The sequence below is a fragment of the Apus apus genome, chromosome 7, assembly GCF_020740795.1.
Source record: "Apus apus isolate bApuApu2 chromosome 7, bApuApu2.pri.cur, whole genome shotgun sequence".
Classification (NCBI taxonomy): Eukaryota; Metazoa; Chordata; class Aves; order Apodiformes; family Apodidae; genus Apus; species Apus apus.
The window spans coordinates 31,318,548-31,338,507 of record NC_067288.1 but is presented as its reverse complement, the minus strand read 5'-3'; the positions used below and the strand labels follow the sequence as shown (position 1 = coordinate 31,338,507).

Here is a 19,960-nt window from a genome sequence, read left to right as displayed (position 1 = left end):
TCCCTTTGGCATTTTCTGCCTCTCAGCAAGGGGAAGCGAGACTCCTTTTTATTAAAGGTTAATTTGTTTGAGGATTAAGGGAACAGGAATTTCTGTTTGATCAATTTTCCTTCGTCACATGAGGGGGGAGGGTCTGGCTGTTGGGAGGACGCTGGAATATTAACCCGTGTTGCTCTCAGCTCTGGGTTGTGGGCCAAGGCCAGAGCTGGTTTCCCACGTGCTGCTTGCACGGGGCAGATGAGCCCCCTCCCTGGGAGGCTTCACACCCAGCCTGTGGGTGAAGTTTCCGCAGCTCAGGATGAGAAAACAATGCCTGCACAGCTGCAAGGGCATTCTTCTCTCTGATATGTTTTCCTCTGAAGCTATTTAATTGTAAGTTTCAGGAGTAACTGGAACTGAATTTGAGGGATAAATGATAACGTTTAATTTATTAAATTAAAAAATTTAACAGTAATACATCTTAGTTTTCTAGTTGTGGTAGGGCTAGTCCTCATGATCCCTGTCAACACAGCTGGGTTAACAAAGGCTTCTTAAAGACCTCTGGATAACAGCTTATCCATCACTTCTGGATTGCCACACACTGAAAATAAACTTTGAAAAGATTTCCCACCTAACATCATCTGTATGGCTGTGACATGAGATGGAAGAACTGCAGTTGTCTTCAGGTGCATGTAAGACATAAGCAAAGGTGAATGTGCTGCAGGGAGGAGTGGAGGGAAACATCAGATAACAAAAGGTTTATCTAAAACTGAAATAAATCTGTGTAGATATTGGAAACTGGTGTTCAGAAAACTTTTGAAAATATATTAGTGAAACAGTAAGTCTGTTAAATCACTTTCTCAAGCTAGTTTCTATTAAAATGCAGTCTTCTTTTGCTTTAGATGTCAAACACTGAGGATGTAGTTTGTGTGCAGGCACTGCAGGAATGCACAGCTCATGTAATCTCAACCTTCCTTTTCTTTCTTTCCCAGGTGTCCCCAGTGTATTTTTAAATTGGGAAATGCTTCAATTTTCCTTTCTTGATTCAAACATCTGTGTAACCTGGAAGATAATATGAAGCAGTGGATGTAAGAAGAGGCCCTACAGTGAGCAAAGCAAGGAATGTTTGAGGGATGTCTGTCAGTCCCTGGCTTCCAGGAAGGACTCCTCGTGGGACATGGCTTCTCCTCATGACCTCTTGTTGGAGGGTCTATCAATGGCCAACAGCTCTAAGCACAAGTGAGATCATGTTGCTGGAAAGCCTGGGTGCTCTGGGCATGTCTGTAACATGGAAGGAACTGATGGATGGGGACTTCCTACCCTGGCTCATTAACAGCCCAAGGCCCCAGCTGGAGAGTGCTGGATGTTCCAGCACCCTCTGGCCCTCACCTACAAGAGATGTGAGGTTACCTGGCAATGCTTGGCCAGCGAAGGACTCTTGGAGGAGCGGGGTGTACATGGCCCTTTAATGAGCAGAGGGCAATGGGGTGTGGGCACAGACACAAACTGGAGCACAGGAAGTTCCACTGCAACAGGATGAAAAACTGCATTACTGTGAGGGGGACAGAGCCCTGGGACAGGCTGTCCAGAGAGGTTGTTCAGTTTCTTTCTCGGGAGACTTTCAAGACCTACCTGATGTGTTACTGTGTGACCTGCCCTAAGTGATCCTGCTCTGACAGGGAGGTTGGACTATGATCTCCAGAGGTCCCTTCCAGCCCAGCCCATTCTATGATTCTTCCATGGGTGCTGCCTCCACAGATAATGAGGAGGAAAAGAAGGAAAGACCTGCTCCTTCCCAGCTATGTGGCCTGGGGTAGCGGTGCTCTGTCCCAAATCTGCTGCCAGAGGACACTTCTCTGATGGGCTGGCTGAAGTTTACCCCAGGAAGGCAACCAGATGAGGTATGTAATGGCCAAGAGTGTTCAGCCCTGTGGCAAGAAGGGTGGGTGGGTTCCTGGCTAAGAGCTGCTGCTCTCCTCTGCTTCACTTCTCAACCAGCTGAGAGGAGACAACGCCACTACTGCCAGGGATGTGGTAAGGAGCCTCGGTTTACTTCCTTATAAATGAAGCATTTTGGGGCTGTGTTAGGAAGCCTTGGTTTATTTGCTTATAAGTGAAGCATTTTGGGGCTATGTTGTTGAGTGTTTTGGGGCTGTGTTGTTGAGCAGCCTTCGTTTACTTCCTTATAAATGGAGCATTTTGGGGCTGTCTAATCAGTGGCCAGCAGGAGAGCATGGCAAGGCTTCCAGGGAACACCTTTCTATCCTTGTGCTACTTGTGGGAAAGCCCTCGGGGCTGTGTGGTTGGTGTAAACCATGAGTATATTATGGAACCTCTCTAGGCTCTTCTGAAGTCCCTTTGCATGAGGAGAAACATGATGACATGCATGCATGGTGGACCTTTTTTGGAGAGAAATGACATTTATCAATTCAGGCAATCACCCTCTTTTATTTTTTTTCTTTCCTTGTAAGAAGAGAGGGAACAACTTGATTCATAACAGAACTGTACAAAAGGAGCATGTGCTGACAGCTGCTTTGATAGTGTGATTGAATTAGGGTTTATTAAAGGACTTTCTGGAATTGCAAAAGGTGTTTGTGCTTTAATGACAACAGAGGTGTGGCAGGAAATCCCAGCCCCAGGTTCCTTGGCTGTAGCCATATCCAAGCCTGCTGCACTCATTGCAAGCAGCAACTTGTGAATTGTTTTTCTCTGAAGGAAAATATTTTGTGGCACTTGGTATCACCTCTTTTAGATTGCTGTGTGTTGAGGCAGGTGTTTTGCAACTTTTGTGTCTTATCAACAGGTGCAGTTAACTTTGTGCTTCCATGGTTGAAACTGGTCATTTTCTGGTTTTGTGAGCTAAAACTCTTTGGTTACATTATTTAGTAGCATGATATATTTATACTAGTGTCTACTGTTCCTATTTAGGTATTCTTCACTGTCCCCCAAGGTTTTGTACCCCATTTTGTTACTATCCTGTCTTTGTCCACCAGCTAGTGCACCTGAGTATTTACCTTCAGATGAAGCATTAATTTGGAATGTTTCATCTGCATAAGAATAGTAAGTTTATCTACCAGCCAAGTCAATTATTTCATTAATATAGTCACACTCTTAACATCTGAAAGCTTGCTGGTGTTGGGTTTGTATCCACCATTTCAAGTGGGAAGTAGAGCTCAGGTGCCAGCACAGAGGAACCTTGTTCATTGTTCCTTGTTGGCTGGTTCCTGGTGTGAGGGCTGCAGAGAGCTGGTGGGACCAGCTCCAGGCACATCATCCCCCTGGCTTTCCTGGTCTCTCTTGCCACGGGCATTAATTTATCTCCACCAGCACAGTAGTTTGTGGGTTCCTCGGTGATGTGGTACTTTCTATTTGAACTTCACCAGTAAACATCTTCAGACCTCACCCCAGTGCACAGGGATTCCTGTGCTTCTGGTACATCACCACCTCTGGGAATTCAGTGGGAATGACACATCATTACTGTCATACCAGAGATGGTATTTCAAACCCCTGTGACTAATTACTAACAAATTATGAGAATTTGAACATCAATTCCCAGGTTTTGCTCTGGGCAAACCCACTTTCCATAAGGCATGATATGCTTTGGTTCCTGGAAGGGGTCAAATGCTGCTGGTCTTTGCTCATTCTTCTGCCTTTCTGTGTACACAGGTGAGCCCCTGAGTTGTAGGGTTTCAATTAAGCATTGAAATTGTCCCAGATGATTTGAAATAATTTCTACATTGTTTAAAATGACTTTTGTGTATCAATCAGACACAAACATTTCAGCCTTGTGTATGTGTACAAGCAGAGTGTCTCTGTGCACCAGAACATTGTGCTGCTGCTGGAAGTTTGCCAGTGTCATCAGTGTCTGGATTTCTTCTCGTCAAGACTTAGGTCACTTGTTTATTAGAGTTTATGATTCCTGCTGCAAGTTCATCCTCTTGTTGTGGTGCTTTCCAAAACCACGAGCCACAAAAGCTCTTCCTTAGAGCCAAAGAGATCAAGTGAATTCTGGATGTGAACATTCCTTCTCCCTGATGTTTGTAAGTCCATGAGACAAGGAAGTTGCTGCTGGTTTTGTACCTGGAGACATCCATTCTTTGAGTGTATGGGTGGGGAACAGGGAGCACCAAGAAGTGATCCAGCAGTGTGAAGGTGGCTGCTGTAGTGCTGATTGCTGTCCTGTTTTGGGGGAGTTTTATACTTAAATGAATAGCAAAAAATTGGAAAGACAAGAAAAAAAAAAGTGAAAGAATGATTCAAGGTCTGAAAAGCGTGCTCGTACAATTGCAAGCTTAAGGGTAAAGGTGGAGAGTTGATCATTGCCTGCCTACGTGGGAAAGATTTCCAGCCTGAGACTTAATTCCTGGTGTCTAACACAGGACAGGCTCATGTTTCAGCTTTCCCCTCAAGAGGAGCACTAATAGTGTCTCTGGTTACTCACTTTTGTAACGTTCTAGGAGCAAATTATCACTCAAACCTCTCTCGTGATGTCAAATGTGACTGAAATCAGCCAAGCAGCTTCAGGGCTGCTCTCAGCAGAGGGGCACACAGCCACACCTCTGTCACAAAAGCCTCATTAAAAAATGCAAAAACAAACCAAACAACAACAAACACAGGATAAAAACATATGCTAAAGCTTAAACAGGTTTATGCTTGATGTAAAACATTTTGCAGTGCTATGGTGAAGCATTTTATTGTTTTTTAAGTTTGAAAAAGAGTAATTAAAAAAACTAGAGACATCAACAGGGACGTTCACTTTTAGTACAATAATATCTGATTCAGTCTTTCAAAGTTCCTCCGATTTTGAGTTTAGATTTACTATTTTAAAATGTGCAAATGAGTCTGTTTCACTGGCAGGTGTTACAGAGATGATGTGAGGACTTTTGGAATACCCCAAAATTATATTTAATGGTTGTTGAAAAGCTTCTCTTCAAAATGTAGCCTTCCCAACAGATGTGTTGGTCTGTCACTTTCTGTAGTAGTCTCCACATTACATTGGAGCACAATTTGTTATAATTAGGTCTTCTGAGGCTCTGCATGTGTGTTGGTGTGCAAGGATGTGTGGACAGAGAAATTACGAGAGAAGCAGCGTGTGCACTGGCAAGGGATACTTGTTTGATGAATGAAGCTTATTTTGTCAGTCTACCATAGCCTAGCAGCTTGTGTTTCATTTCTTGTGGTTACTTCAATTAATTTGACAGATACAGCATCTTTTTTTAAACGCCACACTGAGGAGTGTGACTATTCAAAACATGAGCTGCACTGCTTGCTTGGGACTAGGGAGATCAATCATGTTTCGTAGTGGTTTGTCAGGGGCTCTGTTCTGCCCCTCTCACATGCAAGTTCTTTAGTATTCAAAAGGCTAATTGTTCTCAATGTGGCCATGAAATTCCATTTCTGTTCTTGACCATAAGTGTGGCCAAAGTTGATTTTTGTCTTCAGGGTATTATTCATGTGTTTTTCCTGAATGTCCTAACCCTCCTCTTGTTGTTGGCTCCAGCTGGCTCAGGGGTGCTGGCACCAACAGCACTGTGAGAAGGGAGCTGGATCTTTCAGGGAAGTGCTCAGCCTTTCTGATGGCTGGTTTGTATCCCCCAAGGCCTCACCTCACAGGCTCTGGAGCTCCTGGGGCCAGGCAAAAGCAGTGAGGGATATGCAGATCTGTTTCCCAGAGACCCTGGCAGTGCTGGGATTCCAGCAGCAGCTCTGGAAGTGCCATAAGGCATTTCTTGGTACCATTGCTCAGAGATTTACCCACTCACTGTCTGGAGATTCCTCAGGTTTTCATTTTAATACCTGGGGAGAAGACATGCAATCCACACAGACTTCCAATCTGGTGGTTTCTTTATGTGATTAAATGAGTAAGCTAAATTATAAACGTAAATCAAATAGAGAACAGAGTAGGATAATGTGAAGTCAACACATAAATCACTTCAATGGGTGGTTTATTTGATAATCTGTGATCAGTGTTCTTAATATCCTCCATCCAGTGTGCTGCACACACACACAAAAAGGGAAACCCTCTCCCCCTCCCCTTAAGAACTCACTTCAGATCCTATCGCTTCTCCTTTTGCTGCTGCAGGACAGCAGACCTTGTGAATAAGCAGGGAGCATTATGGAAATCTGCTTCACTTTTTTTTAGTGAATTTGCTATTTTCTGCAAAGCATTTTTGTAAAGAAAGCAATTACAAAAGCTGGGGGATAAAGTGCCCTGGAGTGGATGCAGGATGGTTCAGGAAATCCTGCTCAGTGCCACTCCTGGAGGTCTTGGTCAGAAAGGCCCAACACACCCTTGGGGTCTTGCTTGCTTTAGTTCCAGCCTTGAGGGTTAGAAACACAGAAGAGGAGCCCAGAACAACCTGCTGCCCAGGGCAGGGCTGGAACTGGATCAGATCCTTAGGGTGCTGCTCACCCAGAGGTGCCCGTGGTAGATGTACCCAGTGACCCAAGCCAGCAGGGCAATCAGCACTTCCAGGCACCTTAAGATGCTCCAGGAAACTCCAGCTGGTGGGGTATGAGCATAGAGAGGAAGAGTTTGGTTTAATTACCCTACAGAACTAAAGAATAATGCTTTTAAATGACCAATTTGAGTGTGACAGTCTCATATTTCCAGACAACTGGCATGTACTCTTTAGTGTGCTTTAAAAAGGAAAAATAAAACGAGATCCCAAGATATTCTGCTGGAGAGGGCTGTGTCTCAAAGGAAAGTGTGTGTGGACACAAAACCAAAAAATCCATCTTTTTTTCTATTGGTGATGAACCAGGGTGGGTGATCATCAGGGCAGGGCTGGTCACTGCAGCCCCAGGGAGGCTCTGGGCCCCAAGGAGTGCTGGTCATCCAGCCAGAGAGGGAGAAAAGGAGTGTCCTGGCTTGCCCGGTGCCTCCCACGTTGCAGCTGCCATCCCTGTTCTTTGTGGCCAGCACAGCAGTGCCCAGAGCTTTAATCCCAAGGTCGAAACACTTGCGTGAGATGTCGGGGGTTATTTAGTCAGGATGCTCCCTGGTGAGTAAATTAAATCCTAACACGGAGGAGGGATCTGGGCTGCTGAGCACGGAGCTGCAGGTTGTTCCCCCTGTGAGGCTTGACATGTGGCACATCCTGTCTTGTCCAGGTTATAAACTCCAGCTGTAGTAGTGAGGGATCCCCGGGCAAGCTACTGTAAAATACAAGGGTCTCAGTTGGGAAATGGGATTTAAAACCCAGTAGTTCTGGTGATGATTAGGCTGCATGTCTCCAGTCTGAAAAATACCAAAGGAACAATTATGGGATTTTTTTATGTTTGAAATACACTGCTATATAATCCTTAGGCTCATAAAATGGTCTTAGCATCAAGACACTAGAAAAAAAAAAATCTTGTGTGCTTCCTTAGTGCTAAAAAAGCATTTGTTTGCAAGTGTTCCAGCACACTGAGGGGAGTGTCTTGACTTGTCTGGAGCTTGGAGAGTTGCAAAGTGTGGCACCACAAACTCCAGATCTCCTTCCTCTGCTCCACTTCTAAACCCATCCAGGAGGATACTTGCTCAGCACAGGGCAGTAGCCACATGATGCTCTTTCTGCTGAAGCAGGATGCTGGTGTCTTGTCACTCACCTTTTTTTTTTTTTTACTGAGATGGATGTGAAGCTGCTCCTTTGCACAGCAAACTGGGCTCTTTGCCTCTGCTGATCAGGGAACTCCAGTTAAACATGCCCAGCCCTTTCCACACGTGTTGGGAAGCGATGTCTCTGCAGAGTTCATCAGCCTGAAGCTGCTGGTGGATGTTTTCAAACCACACTCCCTTGTGTGTCTTAAAATAGGGCTTGTCGTCTGAGCCTGAGCTGACAGCATTATCTGTGTATCTGGCACCAATATTAGCGAGCTGCTGCCTATTGGCAATCATTTCATGGGATGCCAGATGGGGAAGAAAATGTTTTCCTTCACCCACATATGACTGAAGTTTTCTTGCTAGCAATTCCACCCCAGAGGGTGGTGAAGCCGTTTAGCACCCAGAGCTGCACGGGTGCCTCTGCCAAGCGGAGGGCTCTGGGTTCCGGCAGGAATGTCACGGAGATGGGCAGGGTTTCCTTGCTTCTCTGGGGTTGAGACAGCAGAGGTACAAGGTGCCGGGTCAGCACTGCTCTTCCTGCCACCCCTGTGGATGCTGAAGAAGAAATTAGACTGGATATTAGGAAGAATTTCTTTACTGAGGGAGTGGTCAGACATGGGAACGGGCTGCCCAGGGCCATTGGTGGAGTCACCATCCCTGGAGGGATGTACAAACCATGTAGATGAGGCACTTCAGGACATGCTCTAGTGGGCTCTTTTTTTTTTTTGTGGGGTGGGGGTTGACAGTTGGACATGATGATCTTAGAGGTCTTCTTCCAACTATGACAAATCTGGGAAAAGAGAAAATTTTAAACTCTTCCACTTTTTCTCCCCTTCCCCTTCACTGCTGAGCCTCCCTGAAGGAGTGTGGCTGTGAGGTGGGGATGGGCTGTGCAGTGAGCCAGGGATGGGGGTCACTGCTGGGGGTGGCATCTCCCAGCAAGGCTCCTCAGACAGGGGAGGATCCAGGTGACAGTATGAACGCCTGGTGTCTGAGCAAGGGCTCCCTAGAGCTTGTGTTTTATAAACAGGCACTGGGGGATTCACTCTCTGTGCATTTTTGGAGATCCCACATGGGCTGGGCTTGCTCTGTAGCCTTGTTCTGTCAAGTTAAAAGACCCGGGTAAGACAAGGACCTGATTCTCTGGAAACAAGAGCCCAGTTGTTCTGGTGCTACCAGAGCTCCTGGCTTACAGCTTGTAGGTGCCAGCTTAGACAGCACACCAGGATTCTCTCCCAAGTTTTGAAGTATGGGAAATAACTTCCCAGAGTCTTTTCCCAAGCACTTCTGCATAAAGTCAGACTTTGCAGGAAATGGGAAAATATGTTTTATGGAGATTTTGGCATTTGCTTTCAATCCTATTAGTGAAAAACCTCACCACAGGGCTGTGGATTCTGAAGTTACCTGTGAAAGATACTTCTTTAAAGGGACATTTCCATTGATTTCAACACTTGACAAAAATCACTATTTCCATTTTTCATCTATAAGAGATTTAAAAGAAAAAAAAGGGTGCTGGCAAGGAGTCATACAAAACCTTTCATTGCAAAATGTGTAAGGTGCTGTGTCTGAGTTTTCTGAGGTTCATCCCTTCCTCTGCCTACCTTCACCCCCACCCCTTTTCAAAATAAATGTTCAGGGAAGGCATTCTGTGAAGCCTCTTTGCACTGCAACTGATGATCCAGTGGGATTGATCTAGATGAACTCTCCTACACAGCAGTTCTGCAGTAACATCGCAAGCTGCTCTTTGGAAACTAAAACTGACAAATTATTTGGGTGCCTTGGTTTGTTTGTTCACACCTTGGGCCACTTTAGACAGTTGTTAAAGAACGTTGAGTAAGGGCTGGATGCTTGCTGGAAGGGTTTGTGCTACAGCATAGTAACAAAGTGGTGTCCTTCTTTATGTGAAGCTTTTGCTGCAGAAGGAGGCAGAAAGCAGATATATTAGAGAGTGTTACCTGGGAATGTTAATTACCTGAGAATTCCGAAGCTAATGAAAATTTTTACTGTTTCTTTTTAAAATTTTCAATCAAAACTTCAACTAGTTTTATCTCTGGGAACATTTTATGTAGTACCTCTGTTCCTGCAGCTCTTTGGTCATTGTATAAATGGTTGGAAATTCCCAAGTTTCTGTGAGTCTGGACATAAAATGTGACTGAAAATTCTGTGTAGGGTTTTTTGCTCTTTTTGTTTTGCTGTGTCCCATCCATGTCCTGTTGTCCCATCTGTCCTCCCCACCTCTGCTCTCTGTTTAAAATGCCTGGCATCTGGTTAGGAAGCAGAAAAAGTGTTTTTATTATCGGGGACAGTGTGATGACAAAGCTCATTTGCCATTCAAGTGCTGTAGGGGATGCCAACCAAAGTCATTTGGCAACCGGGGAGAAACACTTGAGCACTTCTAGAAATAGGTATCTTGAAAGCAAACAAATGTACATGTGGAAATTGTCCACTTGACTCTGGCAGAGCTCTAAGTGGTTTTGCTTAGCACCATTAAGAGCATTCCAGGACAGAATGCCTTCCCTCACCACAGCATGTTTTAGAAGATGAGGCAGTCCTTGAACATGGCACTGCCATGGGTGTTGGTAGGAACTTGAAAGATGATGAGCTCATTTCCAGGGGTTCCCCTGAGCAGGGCTTTCCCCACCTCTTGCAGCCCAGCCACCCTGTGCCAGGTGTGTGAGGGACATCAGAAGTACCAGCTCTCCTGGAGCCTCTCCTAGGCATCCAGCTCCTGTGCTTTGTCCCTGGCATGAAGGAGCAGTCACAGGAGGGTTAAACACACAGAGGGAAATGAAGCAAAAAGCCAGGTGTGAAGTTTGTGAAACAGTCCTGAATATTTGTGAAAACTGCTAAAAGAATACTGAAAACAACAAATAAATGTAGCTTTCCTTAAATTGCTCTAAACAAAAATAGACAGCTGAACTGCAAGAAATACCATGTGGCCCAACCATTGTCATGTTTGAGGTACCCAGCTCCTGCAGGTGATACCAACATGCTGAAAAATAGCCAAGTGAAATTTGCTGTAGCAAGTGTGGAAGGTTTCTGTCTTCCCTCCATGGGAATAAGTGTCTTCCCTCTGTGGGATGTGTGTACACATCTGGGGGGAGATTTTTTCCTTTTCTTTTCCTTTTTTTTTTCCTTCCCTGCAAGCTTCTGAGACTTGGGAGGAGGTGGGAAAGATTCAGATGAAAGAATTCAGTCTCTAGAGCAGCACACTGATTGGCATAACTGCTATTGACTCCTGACCTTCTCTTTTTTCCATTGATCTGCAAATAGCATGAAAGCCAGGGATATGAAACTAAAAATGAACAAAACACAATAAAAAGCTTCATCTTTAGCTATTGTTGATTGAGATTTATATGATCTGGTGTGGAGTTAATAGAATGTTGTTGAGGAAATGTCTTTTGTCCTTCTTATTCAAAGAGGAGCAAATTGTTTGATTGTTTGTTGAGGTCAAGTAAAGCCAGCACCATGTGACTCATTAAAGCTTACAGAGCACTCCCTAAAATTAGATCTTGCCTGCCACATCTCTCTCAGGATGATCTGAGTACTTTGGATGTTCTGGTACATTAAGAGCTGCTCACATGTGGCAGCTGTGTGAAGTTCTTCACATGTAGAACTGCCTCCCATGTGGCTGCATGTTTTTCCTCTTCCTGATGCCAACGCGACAGGTTTGCAAAAAGGTTTCCCCCAGAGTCTAGGAAACAGCACTGGAGATCACAAACAGTCATAAATTCTGCCTCAGAAATGAACGTATTTGGCAAATGTCTGACCAGCTGTAGGAGAAATGTCTTGCATCTCTGTTACAGCACGAACCCCATTTCACTCTTAGACTGCAAGTCTGCAAGATGAGAGACTGATCTGATGGATTTGAGCTCACCTTTTAATTATCCTCCTTTTTTTTTGGTTATAAAAAGAATGGCATTATCTAGGTTGGGTCCATAGCATGGCTAGGATCAGAAAGCCTTGAGTAACTGGTGTGTTGGGTTTTATGTGTTTTGGTTTGGTTCTTCAATCCCCCTTACTCAAAAAGTTTAACATTAAAAAAAGCGAAGTGTGAACTGATGCAGGAAATTGCAGAAGAGTCTATTTTTGCAGCAGGGAGGAAGGGTTGCAGTGCCTGTTGGTTTGGCTAAGCTAGGCTGCTGATACCAGAGGGGGAAGACAGAGCAATTATCAGTTGCTTTGACAAATGAAAAAAAATATCCTGGGAAAAGGAAGATGAAGCCCTTGAGATGCTCTTCTCGGAGCAAGGGGGCAGGAGCCTTGCAAAGGAGGTGGCTGTTTAGTGGAATGCACCTTGGAAGGAAGACTGGGGGGAAAAGGGATGCAAAGGTCTTCAGGACCCACTGAAGTAGGATGGGTGCTGGTGCATCTGCCACTAGTGTCTTGTACACAAAACCTTCTCAGTGAAAATGTGCCCTTGCTTTGCTCTCTTGTCTCACTGCAGTTGTGAGAAGGGTCTGGTGGTGCCTCAGGGCAGCTGGGCAGCAGGTGTTGTCAGGCTGAGCTGCCTGGTTTTCAGACCAGGCTTCCCTTACACAGGTGGTCAGGGAGAGCATGTGGAGATCTGGGTGCAGGATCTCAGCTCAGAAGTCCAATGATTTGAAAACGAGAGCAGTTGGGTACATTAAGAGTGACAGAAGAGAAGTCCAACATTCCTGAACAGGTGAATGGGGAAGGTACCACCTTAGGATCCCAGGCAGAGCCAGACTGGGTGTCTGGCTGTCAGACAAACCACTTGCATCCCAGTAATCCAACCGGCAGGAATGCATCAAAGAGGTGGTGGCATCCCCATCTCTGGAGGTACTCGAAAGTAGACTAGGCATGGTTCTGGGCATCCAGCTCTGGGTGGCCCTGTTTGAGCAGGGAATTGGACAAAGTGACCTGGGGAGGTCCCTGCCAAGCTCAGCCATGCTGGGATTTTGGGGTAATGATGCAGAAGACAGCTCTTGTAGCTGAGATATTGCTACAGGTGAAATATTGGACCAAACTCACTGAGTTGGTGAGATTCTTCTGGAAATGGGCATCCTGAAGATCCAGGGTTTGGAGAACCCCTTTGACACTGCTGACAGCAGAATTGGATGTAAAAGGGATTGTAAAAATGATGCCAGAGAGCTCTGCAGACAGGATATTCACAGCTGTTTGGCACCTGATATTTTGTGGATGCCAACTGCAAGAAGCATCCATGTCTGGAAGGGTCCTGCAGGAGTTGATTGTAGATCTTTGAATGTGGAATGGTGACAGTGTGAGATGTGGGACAGCTCCACCTGCTAGCAGCAACTCCCTGCTAGTGATGAGAGCAACTGAGGCTGGCAGCTGGAGACTGTCCTCTTGGCAAGCCCACTTCAAAACGTGTGGTTCAGCCTCGGGAATATTCCTGGCAATGTTTTGGACACTAACGTTCTCAACTTCTGCTGGCAGGAAGTTCCTGCTGTGGTGGCCCCCAGGGACGGGTGTTGCAGGCCAGGGCAGGTGCATGTGTGCTGGCAGGGGAAGGGTGTCCCTGCCGAGCTGTGCTGAAGGTGAAAAAGGCACTTCTGTAGTGCAGCAACAGTCCTGACAGCGAGCCTGCCTCAGCCAGGATTTGTGAGCTCATCTCTCTCTTGCTCTTTCTTTTGCCTCCTCTCTTCCCTCATCAAGGAAACTCTGTGGTATCATGGAGAGGAAGAATTCCCTTTTGTATACCCTAGCGTCTCTTTTGGCAGCTGGGAAGATCTAATGCAATGGGATGCTGTAAGGAAGGGCAAAGCTTGCAGGAAAAGGAGCACAAAGCTGTCAAAAGAGTGAGCATTGCTGCGAGTGTCACGGTTATTAACAATTATTTTTTCTTGGAACATTCTACTCAAATCCTTCGGGGCTAATTGTGAGTAGGAAAAAACGATGCGTCAGGAGAACACGTACTGCGTGGCAGCTGAGGAAAGGGACAGGGTGGGGGGAATATCAGTGTGTGCTGTACCGTGGGGTGGTAGAGCGCCTGCGGGGGGACAGTGGCACCATTGTGGGGCCAGATGTCCCTGAATGTGTGTGAGGACGTCTCAAAGTGTCCCTGATGTCACAGCAGCCGTGCAGCGCCGTTCCACGCCAGCGTGTTGCTTATGCAATTCCTCTGGAGCTGAACCCCGGGGAGATGAGACATCCCTGCTGAGATCCGGCCTCATCCCAGAGAGGTGCAGCCTCCTCGGGAAGGGTCAGGATGGGAAGGGGGTGTTTGGACAAACAAACCCAGCAAACAGAACTCCTCACTCAGCAGCACCTGGCAGAGGCTGCGAGGGGGGTTTTGAGTGTGTGTGCAAAAGGCAGGAGAAGATCAGAGGAGGAAAAAGGGCTGCTGGCTGGAGTGGCTGCAGGGAAATGAGCTGCCAGGGGGGCTTTCTGCTCCTTTTCTCCTGCCGGTGGGGAGCACCCGTAGGTATCTTGGTGGAGTATCCCAGTATCTGAGGATGCTCCAGGAAAGCTGGAGAGAGACTTTTAAAAAGGACATGGAGTGACAGGATGGGGGGAGGACAGTTTCAAGCTGGAAGAGGGGAGGTTGAGGTGAGATCTCGGGAAGAAATTTTTTTTTTGCTGTGAGAGTGGTGAGACAGTGGAACACGTTGCTGAGAGCAGCATCCCTGGAAGTGTCCCAGGCCAGGCTGGATGGGCCTTGGAGCATTAGTACGTGCTGGGCTAGTGCGGAGTCTGCTTGCTGTCAATGTCTGGGTGCTTCACTGCTTCTGTCAGAGATTCTGACAGAAATGTGTGTTGTTTGTTTTGGTTTTGAAATAACAAGCTTTCTTGGTAACTTGGGCCTCTTATTGCTCAGAATCTCTCCGTGCCAACCTGCCCTGGTCAGCGGGAGGTGTCCCTGACCACGACAGGGGCTTGGAACTAGATGATCTTTAAGGTCCCCCCCAAACCAGCCAGGGGTTCTGTGAATGTTAGGAAACGGACCCCAGATCTCAGAGTGTCTGATCCCGTATTCCAGAAATTACTGGATTGTTCCTTTGGTGATTTTAGCCAGAACCACTGTTATCTGGCGACCTGAGCAGCTCTCGAGGGCGCAGGAAGCCCCGCCGCTCAGCTGCTGGTGCCACTTCCTTCTTGCAAGCCGCTTTCCTGGCTCCGGTTTGGCCGGAGGGGCGAACGTTTGCTCCATCTGCGAAGAGCGGCGAGCGGTGCCGGGACGCGGGGCGGGCTGGCCCTGCGCTCCCCAGCATCCAGCCGGGATGCGCGGAGGGGCGGAGCGGGAAGAGGGGGGGGTGGGAAGCGCATCCCTCCGCCGCCGGGACGGTTGCCAGGGCGACGGCTGCTTGGCAACGGCGCTGGCAGCGGGGACCCGCCCGCCGCCGCCGATCCGCGGCCGCGCAGAGCCGAGCGGGCGCGCTGCCCTTCCGCGCTAGATGCTGCGGAGGCCGCCCGGGAGCAGCCCACGCTCCGCGCTCCGTCACCCACCGCCGGCATCATCCGGCCACCGGTACCGGGGGCAGCTCTGCATCCCCCGGGGCAGCGCGGCGCGGAGATGGTACCGCTGGTGCGGAGCGCCGGGGGCTCCCACCAGTGGCTGGCGATCGTTTTCCTCGGCCTTTGCTGGTTCCTGCCTGCCGGGAGATTCGCCGCTCCCGGGGGAGAATATCCCGGGGGCACCGTGGACAATCTGGTGGTGAGGAAGGGGGACACGGCAGTGCTTAGGTAGGATGCGATGGCGGTAGGGAGGGTGGGCTTGGGGGATTCTGGGGGGCATGGAGTGGACCCCTCCTGCCCTGGCTGGTCCCATCGCCGCCGCAGCAGCAGCCCCGGGAGAGGTCGGGGGTCGGGAGCCGACGGGCTCCGCCGAGAGCCCCCGACCTCTCCCGGGGATGCTGCGGAGATGTCAGGTCCTGGAAGTCGTTTTCCCGGTTTAGTAAATCTCGGTGTGTTGAGAGAAGTTTGGGAAGGGGCTGAAACGATGCAGTTCGGGGCTCTGCGGTGCCGGGCATCGCCGGGCTGGAACGCGGTGCGGGGGGATTATGCCCCTGCCAGAAGTAGCTGGGGGGGGGGGGTGTTTCTGGGTCATATTTCCCGGTGATTAACGTGGAAAGCTAGCTTTAGGCCATTAGGAGATTATGCGCTTGCTGTTATTGCTTCTCTTAATGAACCCTGTGCTCTCTGCATCTCTTCAGTCCAGCTGACTGGAGCAGGATTTGTTTACCAGCACTTGTACACCATACTTAATCTACTTGAATCCTTCCTCCTGATTTGTGTTCATTAATCCTCTGCCTTGATTTGGTATTTCCACCCCCACGATTCCAACTTTTCATTTGTGCCTTGCACTTTCCTTGTGATCTTGATGTAGTTCCCAGGAAAAACACATTTTCTCATCCTCTGGAGCATGCTTGCTGTGGCTTGAACCTCCTTGCTTGTGATAAGTCTCTGGTTCAATTGGCAGCACTTTAATGCTATGAAGTATCTGGCTGTATTTTTTTTTTTTTTTTGTGGCATCACTCACTCAGGTCTCCAGATGACAAAGTATTTTAGCCACATGCATTTTTAATGATCCTACAACCAGCTGTAAAATACTGCGTGAGGTTTTTTCAGTAGGAATTTGGGCTCCTTTTACAGCAAGTCAGCTGCTGCTGGTGTAGTAGCTACTGAAAATACAGTAGATGTCTATGTAGGGCAGCTGACAAGTATTTTTCATGTGTACCTCGATTATACTTCTGTATTTTGAGATGTTCTCAAGTCCTTGTGTGTGCTGCCTGCGGAGATGGAGAATCAAAGGAAATAAAAAAAGTCTATTTTATTTGTACCATTTCAGACCTAACTATTGCAGAGAGGGAAACGTGGTGAGTTCATGGGCAGTTAAGACAGATAGCCAGGTCAGTGCTAAACGTTATTAGGATGTAAACAAATAAGTGTTTCTAACTACCTTATTAAAAAAACATGTGGCACTGCTGTAAAGGTTACCTCCTGGTGGGCTTCGGCTGGGGCACATCCAGTTCCCTAGGCCTCAGGTTGCGTTTGAAACTCGGTGTCTGTGCGGCTGGATAGGTTACATAAATGAAATGAGAGCTTTAAGATTAAAACCTTACTTTTGTCTCCTGAGGGAGGGAGAGGGGGTATCTGTTCTCTGAAGAGATACTGCTGAAGGAAACATTGCTACTGAACTCTGGAAAAAAGCAATTAGATGGTGAAATAATCTGCCTTACATCTGTTGTTTCGTTCTTCTTGCTCTATGATTAACTTCTTTCATTTCATGTGCCCTTTGCAGGCTTGCTTTCAAATTGGTTTATTTTGTTTTCAGCTGGTATTGCACCTTGAAAGGGGAAATGTAGGATCCCTGTCCGAGAAGCATTTTGATAAGAGCATGCAGAGGAGGGCAGAGCTGTTTATCTTGTCTCTGGCTGCACATTGTCACTGCTCCTCCGGAATTTTCCCTCACTGGATAGTTGTAACGTAAATGAATTTCAACATACATCAAAATCATGGTTATTAGAATCCTAAGTGTTGGAAGCTGGCAATGTGTTCACATAAACCTTCCAGTGAGCTGGATGAAGCCATCTGGGCATCAGAAAAGGAGTTTTTTCCCCTTCCAGCTCCAGAGCCACCTGAGCGCAGCCCTGCCCAGCTCCTGCAGGCTGCAGCCTCCAAAGTTGGCCGGGTGCTGGCTGCAGTTCCCAGGCTCTCCCGCCAAGATGGCCATCAGCTCCCTCCTGCTGGCACGTGTTGATCCTCCTGCCAGCACCGGCCTGCTCCCCGTGGAGCTGCTCTCGGGCAGCCGGGGCTTCAGGAGCTACCACAGGCAGCACCCTGCCTCAAGCTGCATTCCTGCTTTTAATAATGCATGCGAGAGTATGGGAGCAATTCCCATGGCTTTGAGTCAGCAGTTCGTGGGCTGCACGAAGGATGGGGTGATTTATGGGCTGCGGGTTGGGGTGGAGATATCCCCCCATGTGGGAGCTTGTTGGGCTGGGCTCCTGCTGCTCAGGGGTTGTACTCGGCCATGCAGCTTCCGTGCCTACCCACCCACCCTCTGGGGGCTGCAAGGAGTGGGAATAAAGAGGGTTGCCTGAGCTGAACTGAGGAGTGGCTTTCACTTCCCAGTCTTGTTTTGAGGTGGAATGTTAGGGACCAAAGTGTGTAGCCTGTGTCAGTGAAGTGGGGGGCAGACCCAGTGAGCCAAGTTCTGGTCTCAGCTCTCACATTAAGTTTTCATTGTTTTTACTAAAGATAAGGAATAAAGCTGCCTTTAACTGCTGAGGTTTTCCACTAAAAGCCTCTAAGTGTTAAGACATAGTAAAATAAGTAGTATGGCTCCCTCATTTTCAAACAGTTAATTCATATGAAAGTGTAATTAAACAATTTAGCACCAAACGGGTGCAGCGTTCTTCTCATGCAGTGGAAGCGAAGCTGTGAGCATCACTCCCTGCCTGCTGCTCCTGCTCAGCTCTTGCCCTTGCCTGCAGGACACAGGGTGGGCACGGTCCTTGTCACCCAGACCACAGTGGGGCTGGGCCACGCTCCCTGTCCTTGGGCCACCATGGGGCTGCTCCTGGCTCTGCCACGGCCTCCCTGGCCAGCACTCCCCAAGGCTGGCAGAAGGCTTAGCACCTCCAGGTGGACTGGCCAAAGAGTTTGCCAAGAATGTCACTTAGTGCCTGTTTTGGTAGGGAAAACAACGGAGCAATTTTTAAAAAATAACAGTCTCTCATTAGCCAAGGTGTTCTTTCTGATGATGAGTAATTTCCCGAGTAAATAAAACTGGGTTCTTCCTGTTTGTTTTCAATCAGTGACTGATCCATGCAGCCCCAACACTGTGTCACTGTTTACTGAAGTTACAAAAAAACTGTATCAGTATTGCAGTCGTTCTGGATGGCAAACTAATTTTGGGAAGCTACTTATTTTCAGAAATATAAATTCTGTCTTGCATCTTTTCTATGTTCTTCCCAGGCAGCTAGTTAAGATTTAATGAGAACACACGAGGAAGGAGAGCGAAAGTTATAAAACCATGATTTTATTAAAAGAATAAATTGCTGCATTGTGAACTGCTAGAAATACAGGAGAGAGTCTATATTTTCAAACCTGGATTTCTCTAGTGACCCTTCCCAAGACCTCCTGTGAGGAGAGGGATCACCCTGGGTTTGCAGCACATCTGTAATGCTGACAACAGAACTGGCAATTCTGGAGCAGGAGCATTTTAAGAGAGGTGAGAGATTGCAGAGCAATTTGCTGGGAGCAGGCAGGGTAACCTGTGTCTTCTGCCTCACTGCCCTGTGAGCCCTGTTTGTACTTGAGGCCATCTCTGCTTGGCTGGGGGCTGCTCTGTCCCCATCCCAGGGTGACAGGGCAGCCGCAGCGCTGGCTGTCAGGATTGCAGCAGGATGTGCTGCTGCAAGGAATAACAGAATTTCTCTCTGACTTTCTGTGCTGATGCTTATCTGGGATATGGCTGATCCGTGCGTGTGTTCCTCCTGGCTGTCTGTAGCCAAGCAAGCAGGGGCACGTGCCCTAGCACTGCTACAAACCTCAGCTGCAATTTGTAATCAAACCCCCTTAGAGATCTCTATGTACCAGTATGAAAGGGATCAAAATGGCTTTCTCTAGGAAGATTTTCATCCTGCTTTTTATTGTTCTTAAAGCTTAAGGGTAATGGATTCTAGCTTACCTGGTAGTACTTTTGCATTGTGTCATCATAGTAAATTAAGTTTTAGAGGTTGACGCTCCTTTTTTTTAAAAAGCAAATATTTTTTTACCAGTATGTGATAATAGAGTAGTTGATGAAGTGCATGTTCTGCAGCGTGAAAAATAATGAGAATTGGTCACTGTGAAGAGTTGCACCTTGAGCTGGGGTCTGCTGGACCAAGCTTCCCAAAGGCTGCCAGTGAAGAGCAGCAGCAGTGGAAGCTGTGAAGCAGATAATGGTGGCAGGTTGTGATGACAGGGAGGACATCGATTCTTGTCAAACCTGCCTGGGAAAACCAGGGATGAGATCTGGGCCAGCCTTGTTAACAGGCAGATTGAACTCATCCATGTGTTTTTGACCACACTAGTCTCTTTTGGCCATCCTGTGTGAATTTTAGCTGAGGATTAGGGCAGCCAATGGTCATCTGATGTATTTATTTATTTTGTTATAGGTCAGGAGCTTTGGGATTTTTTTGCTTTGTTTTCTAAGTTTGAAATTCTTCCCCTATCACCTGGCTGCCTCTCTTCCCCCCCTGAGAGAGTTTCAGGTCTGTGTTGTGCACAGCCACCCTCTCCCCTGGCTGGGAGGCTGGGGGTGGTCGTGGAACCCTGTGTGTGAAGCCACAGGGACCAGCGGATGAGCAGGGCTCAGCAGCAGCTGCTCAGCACTGCCCAGGAGTGTGTCTTGGTGCTGCGTTTCTACGAGTGTTTAAAGGTTTGGGCACGTGGTAGGATGCTGATCTGAAATGATCTGTCTCT

At 47.6% G+C, this 19,960-nt stretch overlaps 1 protein-coding gene across 2 annotated transcripts in view; it reads left to right on the top strand.

Annotated features, from left to right (window-relative positions):
• The first annotated feature begins 14,926 nt into the window (after positions 1–14,926).
• Positions 14,927–19,960, top strand: part of NEGR1 (neuronal growth regulator 1) — a 226,831-nt gene continuing 221,797 nt past the window's right edge. Inside the window, exon 1 of one of the 2 annotated variants that reach the window (XM_051625735.1) lies at positions 14,927–15,232. In XM_051625735.1, the coding sequence (XP_051481695.1) occupies positions 15,063–15,232 (170 nt within the window). In that variant the 5' untranslated portion in view covers positions 14,927–15,062. The remainder of the gene's footprint in view (positions 15,233–19,960) is intronic. The other variant, XM_051625737.1, reaches the window with a different exon arrangement.